Below are 22,908 nucleotides of genomic sequence, written 5' to 3' on the forward strand. Positions count from 1 at the left end.
TTGTAATGTGGCAAATTTAGAATGTATTTAAAAAAAACTTTATTAACAATCAGAGCTATCTCAAAGTGAAACTGTCTCAGGAGGCACATTCTCCTTCTTTACTACAGTCCAATTCTGTGAATTCAATCATTCATTTCAAGAAACACCTGCTGTGAACAGAACTATCAACAGGAGAGACAAGCACAACCCCTGGTCTCATGAAGCTTATTAATCAGTCCTGAAGCATGTATATAGAGAAAGTTTGGGGAGAAAAGAGGGGGAGCACACATAAAAACAAATGTGTGTGTAAAAGTATAATTTCTTTTTCAAAAAGCTAACTATTTAATGATGATGACAAAGTACAACTAACCTATACCAAAAAAAGATAATACACAGTAGTAAATACTAAGTATAATTCTTATTTAATTCCAAAGTAAGGAGGAAAAACACAAGGGAAGGGGAAAAGCACAGGCACTATAACTCAGAAGCATAAGTTCAAGGGAAACACATATTTTGGGTAAATTATTCACCGTATACATGAATAAGAAAGTCATATGACATAATTCCCACTGCAACTTACCAGTGCTATTTGAGTTGTGAGAAAGTTTCCTCTTTCTTCATCTACTGCAATCTCATGTGCAGTTTTAAAGAATTCAAGCATTTTTACAATGTCATGATTGATAGAATCTGTATGGAGAAATAGAAAATCTCATTTGTTGACTATTAATCAAACACAAAGCAAAACCACAGGATTTGGGAGTTGAAAGGATTCCCCAGCTCAGACTTGAAAAAGAATAATTAGCACCTTTGGAGAAAGCAGATTTGGAAAAATAATGCAGTCAGCTATCAGACTGTGCTGATTTAAGGAAAGAGTTGAAAAGGAAGTGGAAGCAACTATTTTATTTATTTTTTGGGGGGAATTTTTTTTTAGTCAATTTAGAACATTATTCCTTGGTTATGAGAATTATATTCTTTCCCTCCCTCCCCTCCGCCTTCCCATAGACAACCCCCAATTCCACTGGGTATTACACGTGTCCTTGATCAGAACCTATTTCCATGTTGTTAATGTTTGCACTGGGATGTTCATTTAGAGTCTACATCCCCAATCACATTCCCCTCGTTATTTCCCTTTCTCCCCTCACCCCACCCTTCCCGCAGCCAAAGTGTAGTTTCATTGGGTATTACATGTGTCCTTGATCAGAACCTATTTCCATATTGTTGGTGTTTGCATTAGGATGTTCATTTAGAGTCTACATCCCTAGCCATATTCCCTTGACCCATGTATTCAAGCAGTTGTTTTTCTTCTGTTTCTACTCTCACAGTTTTCCTCTGGATGTGGATTGTGTTCTTTCTCATAGATTCCTCTGAGTTGTTCCGGATCACTGCATTGTCACTAATGGAGAAGTCCATTACATTTGATTGTACTACAGTGTATAATATTCTCCAGATTCTGCTCCTCTCACTCTGCATCAATTCCTTGAGGTCATTCCAGTTCCCATGGAATTCCTCCAGTTTATTATTCCTTTCAGCACAATAGTATTCTATCACCAACATATATTACAATTTGTTCAGCCATTCCTCAATTGAAGGGCATCCCCTCATTTTCCAATTTTTGGCCACTACAAAGAGTGAAGCTTTTAACATTCTTGTACGAGTCTTTTTCCTTATTATCTCTTTGGGGCATAAACCCAGCAGTGCTATGGCTGGATCAAAGGGCAGACAGTCTTTTATCGCCCTTTGGGCATAGTTCCAAATTGCCCTCCAGAATGGTTGGATCAATTCACAACTCCACCAGCAATGTATTAATGTCCCGATTTTGCCACATCTCTTCCAGCATTCATTGCTTTTCTTTGCTGTCATGTTAGCCAATTTGTTAGGTGTGAGGTGATACCTCAGAGTTGTTTTGATTTGCATGTCTCTGATTATAAGAGATTTTGAACACTTTTTCATGTGTTTGTTAATAGTTTTGATTTCTTAATCTGAAAATTGGCTATTCATGTCTGTAAGGATAATTTTAGTGTTGTGACTTAAAGTCTAAATTTAATTGGTCGCCAGGGAAAATCCCAAATAGTAAAATACCCAAGTCAGCTGGAAATTTTATGGTGATTTAATTGGTATAGTGGAGGAGATTAAGGAGAAGGAAGAAGCAAAGGGAGCAGGATGTCTCCCACCTCGCTAGTACCGGACGGGAAGATTAGGTGATCTAGAAAGTAAGGTTTTTGAGTGTGAAAGAGGAAGGAATCAACCTGAAGTTCAAAAGGGCTCAGCCAAGATGCCTGAACCTGAATCAGCTCAAGGGCAAACTCACCGCCAAACCCAGTCAAAGATGTCGGAATGCCTAGCATGCTGCCAGCCAGAGTCACCTCTCCAGGGAAAGAGGGGGAACAGAGCCAGTGATGTGCCTTATATACACGGTTTTACGTCACTTTCCTGCGTCTCATCTCTACCAATGATAGCTTAGCTTGACTTAGGACAGCCCAGGGTTCTGTCTGGTTTTTCTGCATATGTCTGTTGAAGGCCATTTCCTCAGATAACTAAATCTTTGAATATGGTGCAGGCATCCTGACCTTGTTAAACTGAGTAGGGTGAAGAAATGTAGATGTCCCTTGCCTATTTATCAATTGGAGAATGGCTTGTTTTTTTGTACAAATGATTTAGTTCTCTATAAATTTGAGTAATTAGACCTTTCTCAAAGTTTTTTTTTTTAAATTTTAAACATTATTTTATTTGGTCATTTTTCAAACGTTATTCATTAGAAACAAAGATCGCTTTTTTTTCTCCCCTCCTCCTCCCATCTCTCCCACTGGCAATGGGTGATTCCTCTGGGTGTCACATGCGTCCTCAACCTGAGCCCATTGCCTTGCTTGGTTTCCATAGCAGGGTGATGAGGCTATGAGGGATATGAAAGCTATGTCCATGGTTCAAATGATAAAGGGATTTAGGGGGTCATCTTCATAGAAGTGAAAATTAAAGTGAGGAGAGAGGTCATTCAGGGAAGGGAGTGAAGAAAAGGAAGAATGAAGACAGAACCTTAAAGGATTATATTTAGGGGACATGAAGAAAACTAGAACCAGAACAGAAGGGATTAGAATGAAGTAAGAGACCTGGACCAAGGTTACTGATTTGTGAGTCTTCAACAATCAAAGTTATAATTGACGGCAAGAAAAAGAATGATTTCTCTCTTAGGAGGAATACATAGGGATAGGGCAGGTTACGAAGAAACTAAGGTCTAAACTACAGCCTAAAGACTGTCACAAAGCTATACATATTCTTTGGCTCAGAAATACCTCTATTAAGTGTATAGAAGTAAGAGATTGAAAACAAAGAGAAAGAGATGTGTAAATATTTATAACAAAACTTCATGAGAGTAAAGAACCGTTTTATAAGAAACAACAGTTCCGGTCAAGATGGCGGCATAGAAGTAGCGAAAGTTCAGACCTCAGAAACCCTTCCTTACCAATCGCAAACAGAGTGCTCCTAGGTCACCGAAATTCAAGCTGAACAACAGGATAGACCTGGGGAAACCTCCTCCTGGACCTGGATCAAAAGGTACCGCACCCCAAAAGCCAGAACCCTAGATCACTCGGATCTAAGGGGTAGGCAGAAGAAAGGTCTCAGGACCCATCCCCCCCAACCCAGAGTGCTGAGCCCACGGCAGCAGCGGGAACCTCAGGGCTCTGAGGACTCACCTTGAAAGCAACCTGAGCCAATCTCCGGGGCGCCCAACACAGATGGCAGGGAAACATAGAGAGAAGGGGGAAGCCTGTAGCTCCCTGGCTGGGTCCTTCCATCTGAGTCTCAAGGGAGGTCCCAGCTTTAGGGCACCAGCTGAACCCAATCCCATCAGGAGCCCTCAGAGCTACTGAAAGGACAGAAAACTCAGGGCTGGCAAAGGGGTTGCTCCAAAGAGCTTACCTTGAAAGTAACCCGGGCCAGTTTCCAGGCATTCAACACAGACTGTGGAGGAGAAGGCTGCTGCTTTTTTTTCTTCCTTTTTTTGGCTCTGGGATCATTCCGCCCACACCACCTGAACCTAATCCCATCAGGAGCCCTCAGAGCTTCTGAAAGAACAAAAACTTCAGGACCAGTAAAGGGCTTACCTTGAAAACAACCGGGACCAGTCTCCAGGCATTCAACACAGATTGTGGATGAGGAGGTATTTTGCATCAGGGCTCATTCGGCCCAAACCAGGTGAACCTAAGCCCATCAACAGCCCTCAGAGTCCAGGCAAGCCACAACCCCTCTCCCCTTAGAGAGCAGGGTCTTCTGAAAGAACCAGCTGAACCTAATCCCATCAGGAGCCCTCAGAGCCCAGAGAGGCCACTCATCTCCCCCCTTAGAGAGGAGGGTCTTCTGAAAAAAACAGAAACCTAGAGGCGACGTCAAGATGGCAGCCTAGAAGGAGCATAGACCTGGCAGCCTGGCCAGAGCTTTGGAGATCCTCGATATCTGCTCCAGCCATCCAGGAAGTTTAAAACTCAGAGTAAACCCAGCCCAACCAAGCTGAACTCAATCCCATCAAAAATCTCCAGAACGCAGGGAAGCCCAGGCTCCCCATCCATCCTCATTGACTGCTGGACTTTAAGCCAATGAAAAGCCTCCAGAGGACAGGAAAGCTCAAACCCCCAACAACCCTCCCCCAGAGATTACACCAAGAGATCTTCTGTTAAAGCTCCAAGAGGGGAGACTGATAGAAGTCCCCAAAAAACAAAAAAATGAAAGGAACAAGAGCACAGACAAATATGGGGAGGAAAGAAGGGGTGAATTTGAACAAACAACAGAAACAGAAGAAACTACAATAGACAGCTACTACTCACTAAATGGAACAGAGGGGGAGAGATCAGTAAACGGTAAACCAGAAATCCCAGTGAATTGGATACAGGCTGTGGAAGAACTCAAAACACAGCTAAGAGAGGCTGAAGACAATTGGGAAAAGAATTTAAAAATTAAGATAAGTCATCTGGAAACACAGGCACTTGAACTAAAACAAGAAAATAGTGTCCTGAAAGCCAAAATCATCCAGCTGGAAAATGAGGCAAAGGAGATGAAAGACGAGATAAAAAGAATGAAAGACTATCTTCAAAGAAAATCAGACCAGAAGGAAAAAGACGACCAAAAAGCCAGAGATGAAATCCAATCTTTAAGAACCAGAGTAAAACAACTAGAATCAAGTGACCTCACAAGGCAGTAGGACACTATAAAACAAAAAAAAGAATGAAAAAATTCACAAAACAGACGATTTAGAAAATCATTCAAGAAGAGACAATTTAAGAATAATTGGACTACCAGAAGACCACGACAAAAGAAAAAGCCTGGACATAATACTAGAGGAAATTATCCAGGAAAACTGTCCCAAGATCCTAGAACAAGAGGGGAAAGTGGAGATTGAAAGAATCCACAGATCACCCCCTGTATTTAATCCCCAACTGACAACACCAAGAAATGTTATAGCCAAATTCAAAAACAATCAGATGAAAGAACAGGTATTATAAGCTGCCAAGAAGAAGCCATTCAGATACCATGGAAACACGGTGAGGATAATACAGGATCTGTCTGCATCCACACTGAAGGACCGAAAGGCATGGAATACGATATTCCGGAAAGCAAGGGAACTAGTCCTACAGCCAAGAATAAAATACCCATCAAAACTGACTATATTCTTACAGGGGAAAGAATGGTCATTTAACACAACAGAAAGGTTCCAAGCATTCATAAATAAAAGACCAGACCTGAACAGAAAATTTGAGGTCCAACCACAGAACTCAAGAGAATCATCAAAAGATCATTAAAAAAGAGGGGAAACAACAACAACAACAACAAAATTTTTTTAAGAGACTCAATAAGTTAAAATGATATGTATCCCTATAAGAAAAGAGGTCATTGGCAATTCTTAAAAACTGTTGCTATCACCTAAGCAGCTAGAAGAACTACACTCAGAGGGAACAGTGACAAACTGTATAGGATGAAAGGACAAGACATAAATAGGTATATAGATATATGCATGCATAAATACATATACATGTGTGTGTATATAAATACATGACTAAAGCTAAAAAAGAAAAGAGGTTATGACTAAAAGAAATGGGAAAAGAAACAAATGGGGGTAAATTTATATGTCACAAAGAAGCTCATGGCGGGAGGGGGGGTGAACATCGATACACTGGAAGGGTAAAGAGGTTGGAGATAGGAAATACTCAACTCTTATATACTTTGAAACTGACCCAAAGAGGGAAGAACAATCCAATCCATTGGGGAAGAGACTAGATTTGCGCCCTATAGGGGAGTAGAAGGGTAAAAAACAGACTGGTGGGGAGGGAAGCAGTACAAGGGAGGGAGAGGGTGGGGGGTGGAATTTTAAAAAGACTACAGGAGAAAATAAGGAAGGGAATAAGAAAGGAATAAGAAGGTAGAAAGGGAAGTACAAGGGGGACTGATTTAAAGTAAATCACTGGACTAAAAGGTAGAGCTGAAGAAGAAAGGTTAGAATTAGGGAAGGATATCAAAATGCCAGGGAGTCCACAAGTGACAGTCATAACATTGAACGTGAATGGGATGAACTCACCCATAAAATGTAGACAAATAGAAGAATGGATTAGAATCCAAAACCCTACCATATATCGTCTCCAAGAAACACACATGAAGCTGGTAGACACCCACAAGGTCAGAATTAAAGGATGGAGTAAGATCTTCTGGGCCTCAACTGACAGAAAGAAGGCAGGAGTGGCAATCATGATATCTGATAAAGCCAAAGCAAAATTAGACCTGATCAAAAGGAATAGGGAAGGTAATTATATTTTGTTAAAAGGGACTTTAGATAATGAGGAAATATCACTAATCAACATGTATGCACCAAATAATATAGCACCCAAATTTCTAATGGAGAAACTAGGAGAATTGAAGGAGGAAATAGACAGTAAAACCATATTAGTGGGAGACTTGAACCAACCATTATCAAATTTAGATAAGTCAAATAAAAAAATAAATAAGAGGTAAAAGAAGTGAATGAAATTTTAGAAAAATTAGAATTAATAGACATATGGAGAAAAATAAATAGGGATAAAAAGGAATACAACTTTTTCTCAGCACCACACGGCACATTCACAAAGATTGATCATACATTAGGTCACAGAAACATGGCACACAAATGCAGAAAAGCAGAAATAATAAATGCAGCCTTTTCAGACCACAAGGCAATAAAAATAACTATCAGTAATGGTACATGGAAAACCAAATCAAAAACTAATTGGAAACTAAACAGTATGATACTCCAAAATTGTTTAGAGAAGAAATCATAGAAACAATAATTTCATCGAGGAAAATGACAATGGTGAGACATCCTTTCAAACCTTTTGGGATGCAGCCAAAGTGGTAATCAGAGGTAAATTCATATCCCTGAGTGCATATATTAACAAACTAGGGAGAGCAGAGATCAATCAATTGGAAATGCAAATAAAAAATCTCGAAAGCAACCAAATTAAACCCCCCCCCCCAGCAGAAAACCAAACTAGAAATCCTAAAAATTAAGGGAGAAATTAATAAAATCAAAAGTGATAGAACTATTCATTTAATAAATAAGACAAGAAGCTAGTACTTTGAAAAAACAAACAGAATAGACAAAGTACTGGTCAATCTAATTAAAAAAAGGAAGGAAGAAAAGCAAATTAACAGCATCAAAGATGAAAAGGGGGACATCACCTCTGATGAAGAGGAAATTAAGGCAATCATAAATTACTTTGCCCAATTATATGGCAATAAATACACCAATTTAAGTGATATGGATGAATATATACAAAAATACAAACTGCCTAGACTAACAGAAGAAGAAATAGAATTCTTAAATAATCCCATATCAGAAAATGAAATCCAACAGGCCATCAAAGAACTTCCTAAGAAAAAACCCCCAGGGCTTGATGGATTAACAAGTGAATTCTTTTTTTTTTTTTAAACCCTTACCTTCTGTCTTGGAGTCAATACTGTGTATTGGCTCCAAGGCAGAAGAGTGGTAAGGGTAGGCAATGGGGGTCAAGTGACTTGCCCAGGGTCACACAGCTAGGAAGTGTCTGAGGCCAGATTTGAACCTAGGACCTCCCGTCTCTAGGCCTGGCTCTCAATACACTGAGCTACCCAGCTGCCCCCTAACCAGTGAATTCTATCAAACATTCAGAGAACAGTTAATCCCAATACTATACAAACTATTTGACATAATAAGCAAAGAGGGAGTTCTACCAAACTCCTTTTATGACACAAACATGGTACTGATTCCAAAACCAGGCAGGTCAAAAACAGAGAAAGAAAACTATAGACCAATCTCCCTAATGAATATAGATGCAAAAATCTTAAATAGGATACTAGCAAAAAGACTCCAGCAAGTGATCAGAAGGGTCATCCACCATGATCAAGTAGGATTTATACCAGGGATGCAGGGCTGGTTCAATATCAGGAAAACCATCCACATAACTGACCACATCAACAAGCAAACCAACAAAAACCACATGATCATCTGAATAGATGCAGAAAAAGCCTTTGATAAAATACAACACCCATTCCTATTAAAATCACTAGAAAGCATAGGAATAGAAGGGTCGTTCCTAAAAATTATAAACGGTATATATCTAAAACCATCAGCTAATATCATCTGCAATGGGGATAAACTAGATGCATTCCCAATAAGATCAGGAGTGAAACAAGGATGCCCATTATCACCTCTACTATTTGACATTGTACTAGAAACACTAGCAGTAGCAATTAGAGAAGAAAAAGAAATTGAAGGCATCAAAATAGGCAAGGAGGAGACCAAGTTATCACTCTTTGCAGATGACATGATGATCTACTTAAAGAATCCTAGAGATTCAACCAAAAAGCTAATTGAAATAATCAACAACTTTAGCAAAGTTGCAGGATACAAAATAAACCCACATAAGTCATCAGCTTTTCTATATATCTCCAACACAGCTCAGCAGCAAAAACTAGAAAGAGAAATACCATTCAAAATCACCTTAGACAAAATAAAATACCTAGGAATCTATCTCCCGAGACAAACACAGGAACTATATGAACACAACTACAAAACACTCGCCACACAACTAAAACTAGACTTGAGCAATTGGAAAAACATTAACTGCTCATGGATATGAAGAGCCAAAATAATAAAAATGACCATAATACCCAAACTTATCTATCTATTTAGTGCCATACCCATGGAACTCCCCAAAAATTTCTTTACTGATTTAGAAAAAACCATAACAAAGTTCATTTGGAAGAACAAAAGATCAAGGATATTCAGGGAAATAATGAAAAAAAACACAAATGAGGGGGGCCTTGCAGTCCCAGATCTCAAACTATATTACAAAGCAGCAGTCATCAAAACAATTTGGTACTGGCTAAGAGACAGAAAGGAGGATCAGTGGAATAGACTGGGAGCAAGTGACCTCAGCAAGACTGTATACGATAAACCCAAAGATCCCAGGTTTTGGGACAAAAATCCACTATTCGATAAAAAATGCTGGGAAAATTGGAAGACAGTGTGGGAGAGATTAGGAATTGATCAACACCTTACACCCTACACCAAGATAAATTCAAAATGGGTGATTGACTTAAAGATAAAGAAGGAAACCATAAGTAAATTGGGTAAACACAGAATAGTATACATGTCAGACCTTTGGGAGGGCAAAGACTTTAAAACCAAGCAAGACATAGAAAGAATCACAAAATGTAAAATAAATAATTTCGACTACATCAAATTAAAAAGCTTTTGTACAAACAAAACCAATGTAGCTAAAATCAGAAGGGAAACAACAAATTGGGAAAAAATCTTCATAAAAACCTCTGACAAAGGTTTAATTACTCAAATTTACAAAGAGCTAAATCAATTGTACAAAAAATCAAGCCATTCCCCAATTGATAAATGGGCAAGGGACATTGATAGGCAGTTTTCAGATAAAGAAATCAAAACTATTAATAAGCACATGAATCTCTTATAATCAGAGAGATGCAAATCAAAACAACTTTGAGGTATCACCTCACACCTAGCAGATTGGCTAACATGACAGCTATGGAAAGTAATGAATGCTGGAGGGGATGTGGCAAAGTAGGGAAATTAATTCATTGCTGGTGGAATTGTGAACTGATCCAGCCATTCTGGAGGGCAATTTGGAACTATGCACAAAGGGCGATAAAAGAATGTCTACCCTTTGATCCAGGCATAGCACTGCTGGGTCTGTACCCCAAAGAGATAATGGACAAAAAGACTTGTACAAAAATATTCATAGCTGAGCTCTTTGTGGTGGCCAAAAATTGGAAAACGAGGGGATGCCCTTCAATTGGGGAATGGCTGAACAAATTGTGGCATATGTTGGTGATGGAATATTATTGTGCAAAAAGGAATAATAAAGTGGAGGAATTCCATGGAGACTGGAACGACCTCCAGGAAGTGATGCAGAGTGAGAGGAGCAGAACCAGGAGAACATTGTACAAAGAGACAAACACACTGTGGTATAATCGAACGTAATGGATTTCTCCATTAGTGGCGGTGTAATGCCCCTGAACAATCTGCAGGGATCTAGGAGAAAAAACACTATCCATAAGCAGAGGACAAACTGTGGGAGTAGAAACACCGAGGAAAAGCAACTGCCTGACTACAGCGATTGAGGGGACATGACAGAGGAGAGACTCTAAATGAACACTCTAATGCAAATATTAACAACACGGCAATGAGTTCGAATCAAGAACACATGTGATACCCAGTGGAATCACGTGTTGGCTACAGGGGGGTGGGGAGGAGGAAAAGAAAATGATCTTTGTTTTTAATGATCAATGCATGGAAATGATCAAATAAAATACTATAAAATTTAAAAGAAAAGAAAAAAGAAACAACAAAAACCATGGGTGCAGATGGGATGACTTATAGTAAGAGTGATCAGAGCTGAATCAGGAGAACAATCTATATTTTACAGGGATTGGTTCAAATTGAAGTGTGGATGTTTTTCATGTGACACAGCTTATTTGACACAAGAAATATTTCTATTTGTCTATATAATGCTTTCTGAAAAAAAAAAAACAACCCTGAGCAGAGAGAACTAGGGGTGGTGGGGAGATAAGAATGAATAATTAGTGATAAAGCATTGTGAACAAAACACATAGAAGAGAACAAAGGGAAAGCTGGAGGAAACACAAATAGGAATGTTTGAAACATACAGAATTTACAATCTTTGAAAAATAAATGGCAAGTTATTTTTATATATTTTATATGATCCCCCCCTTTCCTTTGCTCTTTGTATGTTGGAAGTGCTCATATTAATAGGTTTTTATTTAAGAAGAGAATAACAAAAAATTATTTTTAAAAAATTGATAAAATTTCTTTAGTGCATAAGTTAACCATCAAAAAGCAACACACACCTCGCTATGTGATCCTCATCAAGTCAATTAACCCCCATTACCCAGTCCTAACCACTCTTCTGCTTGTTCCTGGTTCTAAGATAGAAGATAAAAGCAACACACAAGAGGAAAAGAGACCATTAAATATTGTGAATCTTAAAACTGCTCAGACTGTACCTTAGAAGATTTGGTTAAGCTATTCCTCATTTTAAACAATGGGAGGTACTTGGTCAGGAATGTACTGAGAACTTTAAAATTACTCCACCCTGCTCAGACAGTGCCTTAGGGGAAGATAAAGTTGTAAACTTCTGATGGAACAATGAAAAGTCCCCAACTCATACTTATAGTGAAGCAAAAACCCTAAGGTAGGTGGTCTATTTTTAGATCTAATACAAAAGGGTGCCAAGTACCTATAAAGGTTAAATTAATCACTAAAAGGTCAAGAAACTTACAAAGGGCAAGCTTAGCAAAGAGATGTGAAATACTCAGAAGATATAATCAGAGAAGGTGATAAAAAAAGATGTGAAATAAGAATGGACAGTCCTCGGGAAAACGTCTACTGTGATTGGTAGATGTGAAAATTTAGGGGAGGTGACATAAGAGAAAATTCTCCTTAAAAGGAGGTCTCTGAACTCAGTTCAGGGTTCAGGAGGTCAGGAGGAAGTCAGGAGTTCAGAGGAGTGTCTCTGAACTCAGTTCAGTAGTTGAGGATTTCAGTGAAGGACTAGAGCTTGCTTGGGATGATCTTGTGGTGAGTGATAAAGACTGACTCTCTCTCAAAGCCCAGGCCTAGACCCTTTCTACTCTCTTCTCTTCTCTTCTCTTCTCTTCTCTTCTCTTCTCTTCTCTTCTCTTCTCTTCTCTTCTCTTCTCTTCTCTTCTCTTCTCTTCTCTTCTCTTCTCTTCTCTTAATTCCTTCATTTGTATTAATTAAAATCTCCATAAAACCCAGCTGACTTGAGTATTTTCACATTTGGGAATTTTTCCCATGGCAAGCACTTATTTTTAATATAAATCAAGACACTAAAAATTATCTTTACAGTTTGGCCGAAACCTTTACAGTTTTGGCAATTCACAGTCTTGGAAACCCACATTTTCGCGGTTACGATATGTGACTCATTTCTTTCAAAAGAATGCTCAATAAATTTCAAATAACATGCATAGCAAACAAGATAAAACATAATTTGTGCACAAAGGGAATACAATTTAGAAACTAAAGGAGTTCAGTCTGGAGATGTATTGGTATCAATATAGATATAGGGAGCCGAATCCCAATTTTAAAGATTTTTCTGTAGAACAAGGCATACTCAGAAAAAGAGATGAAACTAAATTTGAGTATGACATTGTCTACATTTGTGTAATTAAAATATAACTATTATAACAGAAGGATTAAATGTGCTGCAGAATCTGCCAGCTCAACTCAGCCAAGGTGGTTCCACCCATTGCCAATTTAGTAAAGTTGAACAAAATGGGAAAATAATGATCTTAGCTGCAGGGAATTATTAAGTTTTTTTTTTCAACCACTTCTTCAAATTTATAGTTTTTCAAATTTTATAGTTTGTCCTTAAATGTTTTGCTAGTTAAGAGAAGTCAAGTTGCTAACCCAAGAGTGAATAAGCTTTGAAAATGTCTATCACAAGTTTCATTGGCAGGACAGTCAAGATGGCAGCTTAGAGGCAGCAAAAATTCAGACCTCTCTGTAAACCCTTCCTTATGGATCAAAAAACACAGCGCTTCCAGGGGACTGAAAACCAAATCTAACAAGACAGAGCTAGGGAACTGTCTTCCTGGACCCAACTTAAAAGGTACACTCCCCAAAAAACCTGAACTCTAGAACATGGGGTTTTAAGGAGAAGGAAGAAGGAAGGTCCAAAGAGCCCTCCCACAACTATAGCACTGAGCCTCCAGTGGTGGCAAAGCTGTGCCAGGCTCAGGGTGTAGAACACAGGCAGCATGGAGGCAGTTGGAGAAGCAATGAGCAGGCAGCCAAGTCTCAGCCAAAATGCTTCATCTTGCCCCCCTCCCCCACCTTCTGGAGGTTTTGACCTCAGGGCACAGCCAGCTTTGCAGATCAAATCCTCTGTCCCAGCTGAATCTCATCAAAAAGGGCAGATAAGAAGCCTTCAGAGGGCAGAGAAGCTCAAGCTCCAACACCTCCCTCCCCCATAGACTCATCTGAGAGCCTCTCTGACTGAGCTACAAGGGGCAAAAGCAGCAATAAACTACAGACAAGTTTCATTGGCTCCAATGTATTCTATTCTAACATTTTAATGGGGAAATCATTTGTTTGGCACACATAAACAAATGTTTAGCGTGTGCTATTAAATACATCAGGCAAGGTGACTCAGTTATGGTCAGGGTTAGAGACAAGTCTGGCCTCACATACTTCCTTAGCATGACCAAGGACAAATAAGTCCCTTAACCCTAATTGCCTAGCCCTTCCTGATCTTCTATCTTGGAAATGATATTGAGAAACTAGGTAAGGGTTTAGAAATATACACACACACACACACAAACATATATATATATAGAGGCAGCTAGGTAGCTCAGTGGATTGAGAGTCAGCCCCAGAGATGGGAGGTCCTAGGTTCAAATATGGCCTCAGATACTTCCTTAGCTGTGTGACCCTGGGCTTAACTTAACACTTAACCCCCATTGCCTAGCTCTTACCACTCTTCTACCTAGGAACCAATACACAGTATTGATTCTAAGAAGGAAGTTAAGAGTTAAAAAAAATGTTCAAGAATGATCATTTTTTTATATTAATTTTCATGAACCCAAGATCCTACTTATACAGAATGATTACTTACATGCATACTGACTAATCTAAAATACTACAATAAAGTTGGCAAATTCATACGACATAATTTTAGGGAAATTTTTCACTCATTTTGTTTAAAAGCATTTAAAATGTTAATTTATATAATCTTTCATCTCTATTGTCTTTCCTCACTAATATCTTCATAATACTAAGGCTTGGAAATGACCATCAAAACTGAAATACCCAGTATTGATTCTAAGACAGAAGTTAAGGGTTTAAAAAAAAGAAAGAAAAAAATATATATATAACACTAGGCGAAAAAGAAAATTTTTGAGGAAGGGAATCATGTATTTTTCAATGGCCTAATTACTTTAGAGGACGTGGCTCATGAAAGCAGAAACAAAGTATGGCCTATTAGTGAAAGCAATCTCTTTGAAAAAGTTGAAAAAGTATTTGAAAAGCTTTTATCCTAAAAAACACTTTGAGGTTAGAGTATTGATAAAAAAAAAACCCTCTAGGAACAAGTAGTTATGAAGGCAAAAGTATTAGGAAAACAGTCAAAGTAGTGAAGGAATAAAAGAAAATTAATTAAACTATCATTCATCCAGGAGAACAAGGAAGTAAAAAATATCTTGTGGGTTTCAGTTCCAATTTCTATCTAGTTACATGTTACTAAAATCAAGTGACAAATACATTTGGTCACTTTCTGACTCAAATTAAAGATAGTTTGAAGTAGTTAAAACAAAAAATAAACTATTATCTGATCAATTTTCACTTTTTGTTCAAAAATTTCAAAATAATAATGCAAGCCCAATTCTTATCCAAGAAAAAACACAGACCAAAATCCATCAGTGGATCAATCTTATACCTTTCAGAAGTTCAATTTTAACAATGTAAAAATCTGAGAAGGTACTGATATAATTAAGAAAATATTCAGAAAAAATTATCTTACTTTGGGAAAGCCTGGGAAATCTTTTTTTAAGTTTCCTTCTTAATGGCTGAAGTGCTGGCATCATTTCTGGAACACTCACATAAAAGTCTGCCTGGATTTCATCATCCAAAATCTGAAAATCACAATAAAATGGCAGTCATATTAAGGAGAAATCTATATCCTACAGAATCTAGTGCAGTTTTCAAAATAACTTAGCATTTTTATGAATCACTTAGAAGATAAACACTAAAGATTTTGTACAAATAACATGAAATTTCATTTTATATGAATATATGGATAAATTCTCCTTGAAACAAGATATTTCTTCCACCTTTTTCAAAACAGTTATGTCTTGTGGGCAGCAGGGTAGCTCAGTGGATTGATCAGCCAGGCCTAGAGACGGGAGGTCCTAGGTTCAAATCTGACCTCAGACACTTCCTCACTTTGTGACCCTGAGGAAGTCACTTAACCCTCATTGCCTAGCCCTTACCACTATTCTGCCTTAGAGGTAAGGGTTAAAAAAAAATTTTTTTTTAAACAGCTATGTCTTTCTGTTACTAAGACCCTCTATAGCCCATAATGTTGTTAAAGTCAGATAAATTCAAATACATAGGCCTCATTGGGCAAAGGTATTATTATAAGACAGAGTAATGTGTTGATTTTTATGCACATGCTATCACATAAAGTATAATCCAAAAAGTTTAATTAGTAAGATTGCCCCAAAAATGTGAGATTCAAGCTCATTCTTTTAGCAGTTCCAAAATAAAACTTAATACATACTTAAAGTTCATCTAAGGTACCAGTAACAATACTTTTAAAAGTGTAATAGATGCTCCAATTAAGATATTTATGGTAGCAGAGAGGTGTTGAAGCGATAACACCAGGAAGTAAGTTAGAGGAAAGGCTAAGGTTTGTACTCCTTCCCCCCACCCCACTTCCTGTTCCTCTCTCAGTTGATCTAAACGGTTCTTCTCAAATGGTAAGTTATCAAAAGTTTTCCAAGGACTAATCTCACAGTATAACTCTTTTATGAAAGGGGTTTTATTCTTAATTTAGGGGAATTAAGAGAGGTGGAAGAGGGAAGAGGAAAATTACGGTCTCCCTAATCTCTTATGGGGTTCAATACAGGGAAATAAAGTGATTTGTCTCTGAGGAGATATTGCTGATAAACTGAAAAAGTTCTTCAGAGCTAAGCTCCAATCTTTTCAGTATTAAGTCAACGAATAGCCAGTAATCCAGAGCAAGCTTGTTTCTCAGCCTCTTCCCTCCCAGTCAGCAGGAAGAAAGTCTCCCCGTTCAGCTTCTGGTTTTCCCAACTGCCTTCTCATCAAATTCTATTGGAATCTTCCTTCCTTCTGGTTGATGGACAGTTTCTTCAAAATTCCATCTCTTGCATTTGCTTGCCAATATCTTTCTGGTGTTGTAATCTCTTTCTCACAAAAGAGCACTACTAAATGGATCGAATCTGTAATAATTTTCACCAAAAAAAAGAAAGAAAATATTTTGCCACAATATTTAAGTTTAAATTTTTAAAAAGGATTAAATTCAAGTTCACTTCTACGTGAACTCTGAATTCCAAACAATTTCTCCCTTTAATTTTGTAGAGAACAAAAATATGTAATTAAAAAGGGGGCATACTGAATCTAGGCAGTTATTTAACATTGGGCAGCTAGACATTGCAGTATTAGAGTGCCAGGCCTGGAATCAAGACTCATCTTCCTGAGTTCAAATCTGGTGTCAGATACTTCCTAGGTTTGTTCCTCATTTTTCTCACTGGTAAAATGAGCTGGAGAAGGAAATGGCAAAGCTTTCTAGTATCTTTGCCATGAAAACTCTGAAAGTTTCACAAAGATTTGAGGGGGCAGCTAGTCACTGACTAGCTGTGTGCTAGATGTGTCACTTAACCCCAATTACCTAGCCCTTACCAGAAGGAAAGAGTTAAAAGACAAAGTAATTGATTTAAAAAGTATTGCCAGAAAGTCCGGACATTAATATGTTGTTGGTGGAGTTGTGAATTAATCCAACCATTCTGGAGGGCAATTTGGAACTATACCCAAAGGGCGATAAAAGACTGTCTGCCCTTTGATCCAGCCATAGCACTGCTGGGTTTGTACCCCAAAGAGACAATAAGGAAAAAGACTTGTACAAAAATATTCATAGCTATGCTCTTTGTGGTGGCCAAAAATTGGAAAATGAGGGGATTCCCTTCAATTGGGGAATGGCTGAACAAATTGTGGTATCTGTTGGTGATGGAATACTATTGTGCTCAAAGGAATAATAAACTGGAGGAATTCCATGGGAACTGGAATGACCTCCAGAAATTGATGCAGAGAGAAAGGGGCAGAACCAGGAAAACATTGTACACAGAGACTGATTACACTGTGGTACAATCGAATTAGTGGCAATGCAGTGATCCAGAACAACTTGGAGGGATCTATGAGAAAAAAACACTATCCATATGCAGAGTAAACCTGTGAGAGTAGAAACACAGAAGAAAAAACAACTGCTTGATTGAATACATGGGTTGAGGGGATATAGTTGGGGATGTAGACTCTAAATGAACATCCTAAAGCAAATACCGACAACATGGAAATTTTGATCAAGGAAAACCTTCAATACAATACAATATAATATACAATACAATATAAACAAAAGAAACAAAAAAAATAAAGTATTGCCAGCGCAGCAGATATGATATTAAACTTCTAATGGTGAGGAACATTGGTGCCAATACACATTTCAAGTATTTTACTGTTTTTTTTTTTTAAACCCTTACCTTCTGTCTTGGAGTCAATACTATGTATTGGCTCCAAGGCAGAAGAGTGGTAAGGGCTAGGCAATGGGGGTCAAGTGACTTGCCCAGGGTCACACAGCTAGGAAGTGGCTGAGGCTTTACTGTTTTTTTTAAACCCATACCTATTGCCTTAGAATTAATATTGTATATTGGTTCCAAGGCAGAAGAGTGGTAAGGGCTAGGCAATGAGGGTTAAGTGACTTGCCCAGGTGACTTTTAAAAATATGGCAAAACCATATTCACTTGAACACTCATTTAGGCAATGATTCCCAACTTTGCGGGCTGTCATACTGTCAAATCTTAGCCCTCTAACTTTTCATTTGACTCTAAATCCTAGGCTCCTAAAAGGGAACATGAAATGCCTTCGTTAAAGAGAATTAAAACTGCTTCTTTAGCATGTTGTTACAGATCTTGGGATGCTCTAAAAATAGAATATAAGAACTGAGAGCCCAGGTGCTCTATTGATCACCTGCTGCTACCTGCCTGGGAACAGAATTCCCAAAAGGAGGGAATCAACAGACCCTTTGGCAGTGAATGCTCCAGGGATTATGCAATATTCATGGGTGAATTAATAGGTTTAAGATAAAGGGAAGGAAAGAGATAATGGAGGAAAGCAATCAGAGAAAAAGAAAATGGAGTAGTGAGGAAAGAACAAAAGAGAAGTGAGGAGGTAGGAGGAAGTAAAGAACCACCCAACAATGGCCCCAAGCATCACTTCTTGTCTCCAGGTTAGCTATTCCTTCCCTATTCAAATACTTCAAGTTGGTTAGCATTAAAGACCTCTTTAGCTGGACCTCAGGATAAAATACCTTTTGGAGGTCCTCAATGGTCTATTCAACAATAATACATTTACTTCAAGAAATGGGCATTTCTCCAAACATTATTAATTTTAAACTCTTGTGTACAGGAATAAGTAAAGATCTAGTTTCAAGTTCAGGCTCAATACAAGTCATTTAATCTCAATGATTCTCAGTTTACTCATCTGCAAAATGGAAATAATAATGTGCCTTGCCTTCTTCATAGAATTATTAGTAAACCATTAAGTACTGTATATTAGCTATTATTTGCTCTCATAGGATCAAATGTGTATTTGTCATGTTTTAACTCAAAATATAGCTTAGTGAAATTAAAGTATCAGTGATTATGATTAATTGAATAATTTCTGAAAAAAAAAAATCAAGGTAATGGCATATTGAATGAACAACAGGACTTAGAGCCTGGTAGTTACATGTCCAGGTCCCACCCCTAACATGCGTAGAGGGAGTTTCATTCCCTCCCTCTCTAGAATGGCAACCACTATCTGAAAAAGAATTATTTATTTATTTATTTTCAAGTTTTTATTTGGTCATTTCCAAACACTATTCATTGGAAACAAAGATCATTTTCTTTTCTTCCCTCCCCCCTCCCACCACCTCTCCCATAGCCCACTTTATTTTATTTTGAGAAAGTCTTTGATTATAGAATAGGGAGTAGGTGTCTTTTGCAAAGCCACACCTGCTTGTTTAGTCTGCTTTCATGTTCCAGACACACCCTTGTCAAGACAGATAAAGTGTTGCCTCCACTTCTGCACCTGCTACTTCCCTTGCGAGTCTGCCATGTGGATCTAAATCAGTAAGAACTCTCCTTCACGAGATACCCCGCCTTTTAACTTAGATAAGGGTGGGGTGTTAGAGAAAGGAGCCCAAGTCATGAGGTTTGCATGGATGTGCCTAGGCTGCAGGTGCACCAAAATCCATAAATCCCAATTGGCTCTGGAATCCAGCAGGAACTCCTAATCCTTCCCAGCCCCCTGACTCAGCTGGGAAAAGGAGACAGAAGAGAGCTCTTAACTAAAACTCAAGGCTTTTCCTGCCCTCCATTCAAATGAGTCTAAACACCAGCCTTTATGGGAAATAAACAGATTAAAACCAAAAAAGTGCCCAAGTTTTCTCCATTACATAAGTTAATATGTAGTTGAACAACCAAAGGTTTCCTAAGGAGGCTTGGATGACAAAGAAGGAAGTTAGAAACTTTGCAAAGCCTGGATGGATAATTTCTTTAGATGGCCAAAGTATGGTGCCTTTGAGTCCAAGGTCTTAAAAGATTTAAAAATGGTCATTAGTGACAAAGATTCCAAAGAGTATAAGTACTGGCTCCTCTGGGCATATAAATGAGCCATAACGGGACCCTCCAGTGTCCTCCATAGAGGAGGCCTTTCTTTCTTGGGATCTAGACCATCCTGGCTTAATTCCTTCAGTTGTTCCTCCTCCTACCCTTAGGGTCCCTCCCCATCAGATCCCATCAATCCAGCTGTACTTTCATTACTCTGCCCCTACAGTTGGAACTGACTATGTCTCTAGGGGAATTACCAGGCAGATACTGAAGTAAAGCTCAGTTTTAGAAGGACCTGAATTAATTTTAACTTTGACAACTAATAACAATTTAAATTTATCTCTCTTATAATGACCAGGAAGTGGAAAAATGGAAAAAGTTTAAAGCAAATCAATGGACTATGGGGAAGTTTTTTAAATAACTAAATACGCTTATCTGTTCATAGAATAGTCACTTTGGCACTCAGGGTATTGCAGATTCTGTTAAAAAGGTATGGATAACGCCTGGAATGACCAGCATAGGCTCTAAAGTATGCGCAGCTTGCCCTACTCAACACGCTTTTCATGACATTTTGGTGGGCATCATCTGGCTTACGCACCTTTTGAGCCATTACAAATTTGACTTTATTACTATGGTTAGACATTATACATTTTATCTAGCCATGGTAGCTTTTGTTGCTAAGATGCTCTTAAGGGAGGTCTTCCCTTGCTTTGGCCCACCAGCACAAACTGATTCATACGGAAGGCTCAATTTTGTTGTTTTGTCTGAGATTCATTCTTGTTTGGGGATCACTCCCCAATTCCATGCACCCCACCAACCCAACCGCTCAGGCCACATGGAGATAATGAATAGAGATCTTAAAAATATGATTGGAAAATTATGCACTGAAACTTACTTGAGATGGCCTGAGGTTCTCCTCTGAAGGGGAGATCTATACATCTCACCATTTGAGATGCTTTTTGGCATCCCCCCCATACAAGTTAAATCTTTTTCTCCTGCATGCACATCATTACCGGGGGTGGGGGAGGGATTGGAGGGGGAGGAGGGTGGGACAGGACAGGACATTTCGATTGCTCCTTATATTTAGGATTTATAGGTCAAAATGTGAGAACTCCATGACACCAGAGAAACCTGTACTTCTGATGTTCTTCTGGGCTCACCTGTCAAATTTTGGAATGATGGCTCTATTAGAAATATTTCAGCTGAGGTGGAAAGATTGCTGGATTTAGAGAATATGTGACAAAATATCCATAGGCTTCAAAGGTTTTTAAATTACACACAGCAAGTGGCTATAAACACTTGGGTGAATCCTAATGAAAGTGGGTTTGTTTGCAGTTGTCATCAAATAAGCTCTTATAATTTTGGGAATTTGGGTACTTCTTAGAATCTGCATTAGTTGTTGTACTACTGTTTTTTAAAAGACTTTTACCTGGTGAAAAAAATCCTGTACACTCACACTGTGGATCATGGCCAAGTTAAAAAAGAAACAGAACTCATTTTTGAGTGAGAAACCTTTGTGTTATGCCACTGCTTGACTAACACATTGTCACATGGAATATGCACTATGAAATTTTGATTTTTTTAATTATTGTTTTTCTTTATGTTTACAATAGGATATTTATTTTTTTCTTTTTTCTTATCTTTTTTAGTTCTTGAAGTACATGGAATCAGTATTGATGATTTTTATCTTAAAGGATAAGTTTACAATATCTATTAGCCCTAATATATATGCATACCCAAAAGCTTAAGACTATAGAAATCTGCCATTGATTGTTAAGTATTATGGGACTTTTACTAATAATTTTGTCTGAATTCTGAAAAAGGGATCACAAAAAAGCCACTGCAAAGTACCAAGAATCACAAGGTCAAAAAGGCCAATAATCCGTATGGGATTGATGAGAATCTGCACTAACACAAAGGACTTGTTTTGGGGGTTCAAGGAAGCAGCGGTTTGACAATTTCAGATGCCTTCTGTAAACCTCAAAATTTCTTAGACTTATAAATGTTGGAAATTTCACCATTGGGAAATTTCATACTTGGAAAATTTCTTAGTGATAGTCTATTGGAATGTGAACCCAATTGACAAGGGAGGTTCCTCCTCCTCCCTTCTTAAGATTACTTTAGGACAGAAACCTTTTGCTGAACAATGGAAAGGGCTTTGACCTATGCTTAAGCATAGAACAGGAATTTCTTTGAGTCATGATTGATTTTAGAATTGATACAATAGAGATACTTGGAATGACAGAACCAGGTCTTGGAAAATAAAATTTCCACCCCACTCAGTCCTAACAGGATTTAGGAAGGGCTGCAGCAAAGGATCAAGATTTAAATATTTGAGAATATGACCTTCAACAGACATGTGCAAAGTCACAGACCTCTGGGCGGTTCTGGGTTAAGCTAGAGCCACCATTGGCACACGGAAGACATGGACAGTGATTGGTAGATGTGAGAACAGAGGGGAGGGAACTGAGATGGTTTCCTTAAAGATAGAGGGGTCTGAGGACTGAGGGGTGGTTGGTTGGAGAGGTTTTTGCTCTGAGAGGTGGTGCTTTGAGAAGTTTGCTCTGAAGGAAGCTGGAGGTGGAGGCCCCTGAGACTGTTTCTCCATTTTGGTCACGTGAGTGATAGGGACTGATCTCTTTTCTTTGCCTCAGCTATCTAAGGGCTTGGGCCTTTTGGCCCAGCCTAAACAGAAGGGGTATTTAAGCCCTATTCCCTTCTCTCCCCTTTCTCTCTCTCTCTCTCTCTCTCTCTCTCTCTCTCTCTCTCTCTCTCTCTCTCTCTCTCTCTCTCTAATACCTTTCTTCCTCCTGTTTGTAATTAAACTCCATAAAAGGTTGACTGCTGACTTGAGTTTTCATTTAGGAATTACATAGCTGAATTCCTTGGCTTGTCACATATCCCAAGACTAGTCTTCATTCACATAAGGTTTAGTGTAGAATGTTACCCTATGGAACTCCAACTAATCTTGGTTTCACT

The 22,908-nt window shown here is 38.4% G+C and overlaps 1 protein-coding gene across 1 annotated transcript in view; it reads right to left on the reverse strand.

The window, feature by feature from the left end:
- MRPL1 (mitochondrial ribosomal protein L1) overlaps nucleotides 1-22,908 on the reverse strand; it is an 87,189-nt gene that overhangs the window by 15,717 nt on the left and 48,564 nt on the right. Inside the window, exons 6-7 of the mRNA XM_056803250.1 lie at nucleotides 15,066-15,177; nucleotides 560-666 (exon numbers count right to left, since the gene is read on the reverse strand). Of these exons, the coding sequence (XP_056659228.1) occupies nucleotides 560-666; nucleotides 15,066-15,177 (219 nt within the window). The remainder of the gene's footprint in view (nucleotides 1-559; nucleotides 667-15,065; nucleotides 15,178-22,908) is intronic.

This window comes from Monodelphis domestica, chromosome 6, assembly GCF_027887165.1.
Source record: "Monodelphis domestica isolate mMonDom1 chromosome 6, mMonDom1.pri, whole genome shotgun sequence".
Classification (NCBI taxonomy): domain Eukaryota; kingdom Metazoa; phylum Chordata; class Mammalia; order Didelphimorphia; family Didelphidae; genus Monodelphis; species Monodelphis domestica.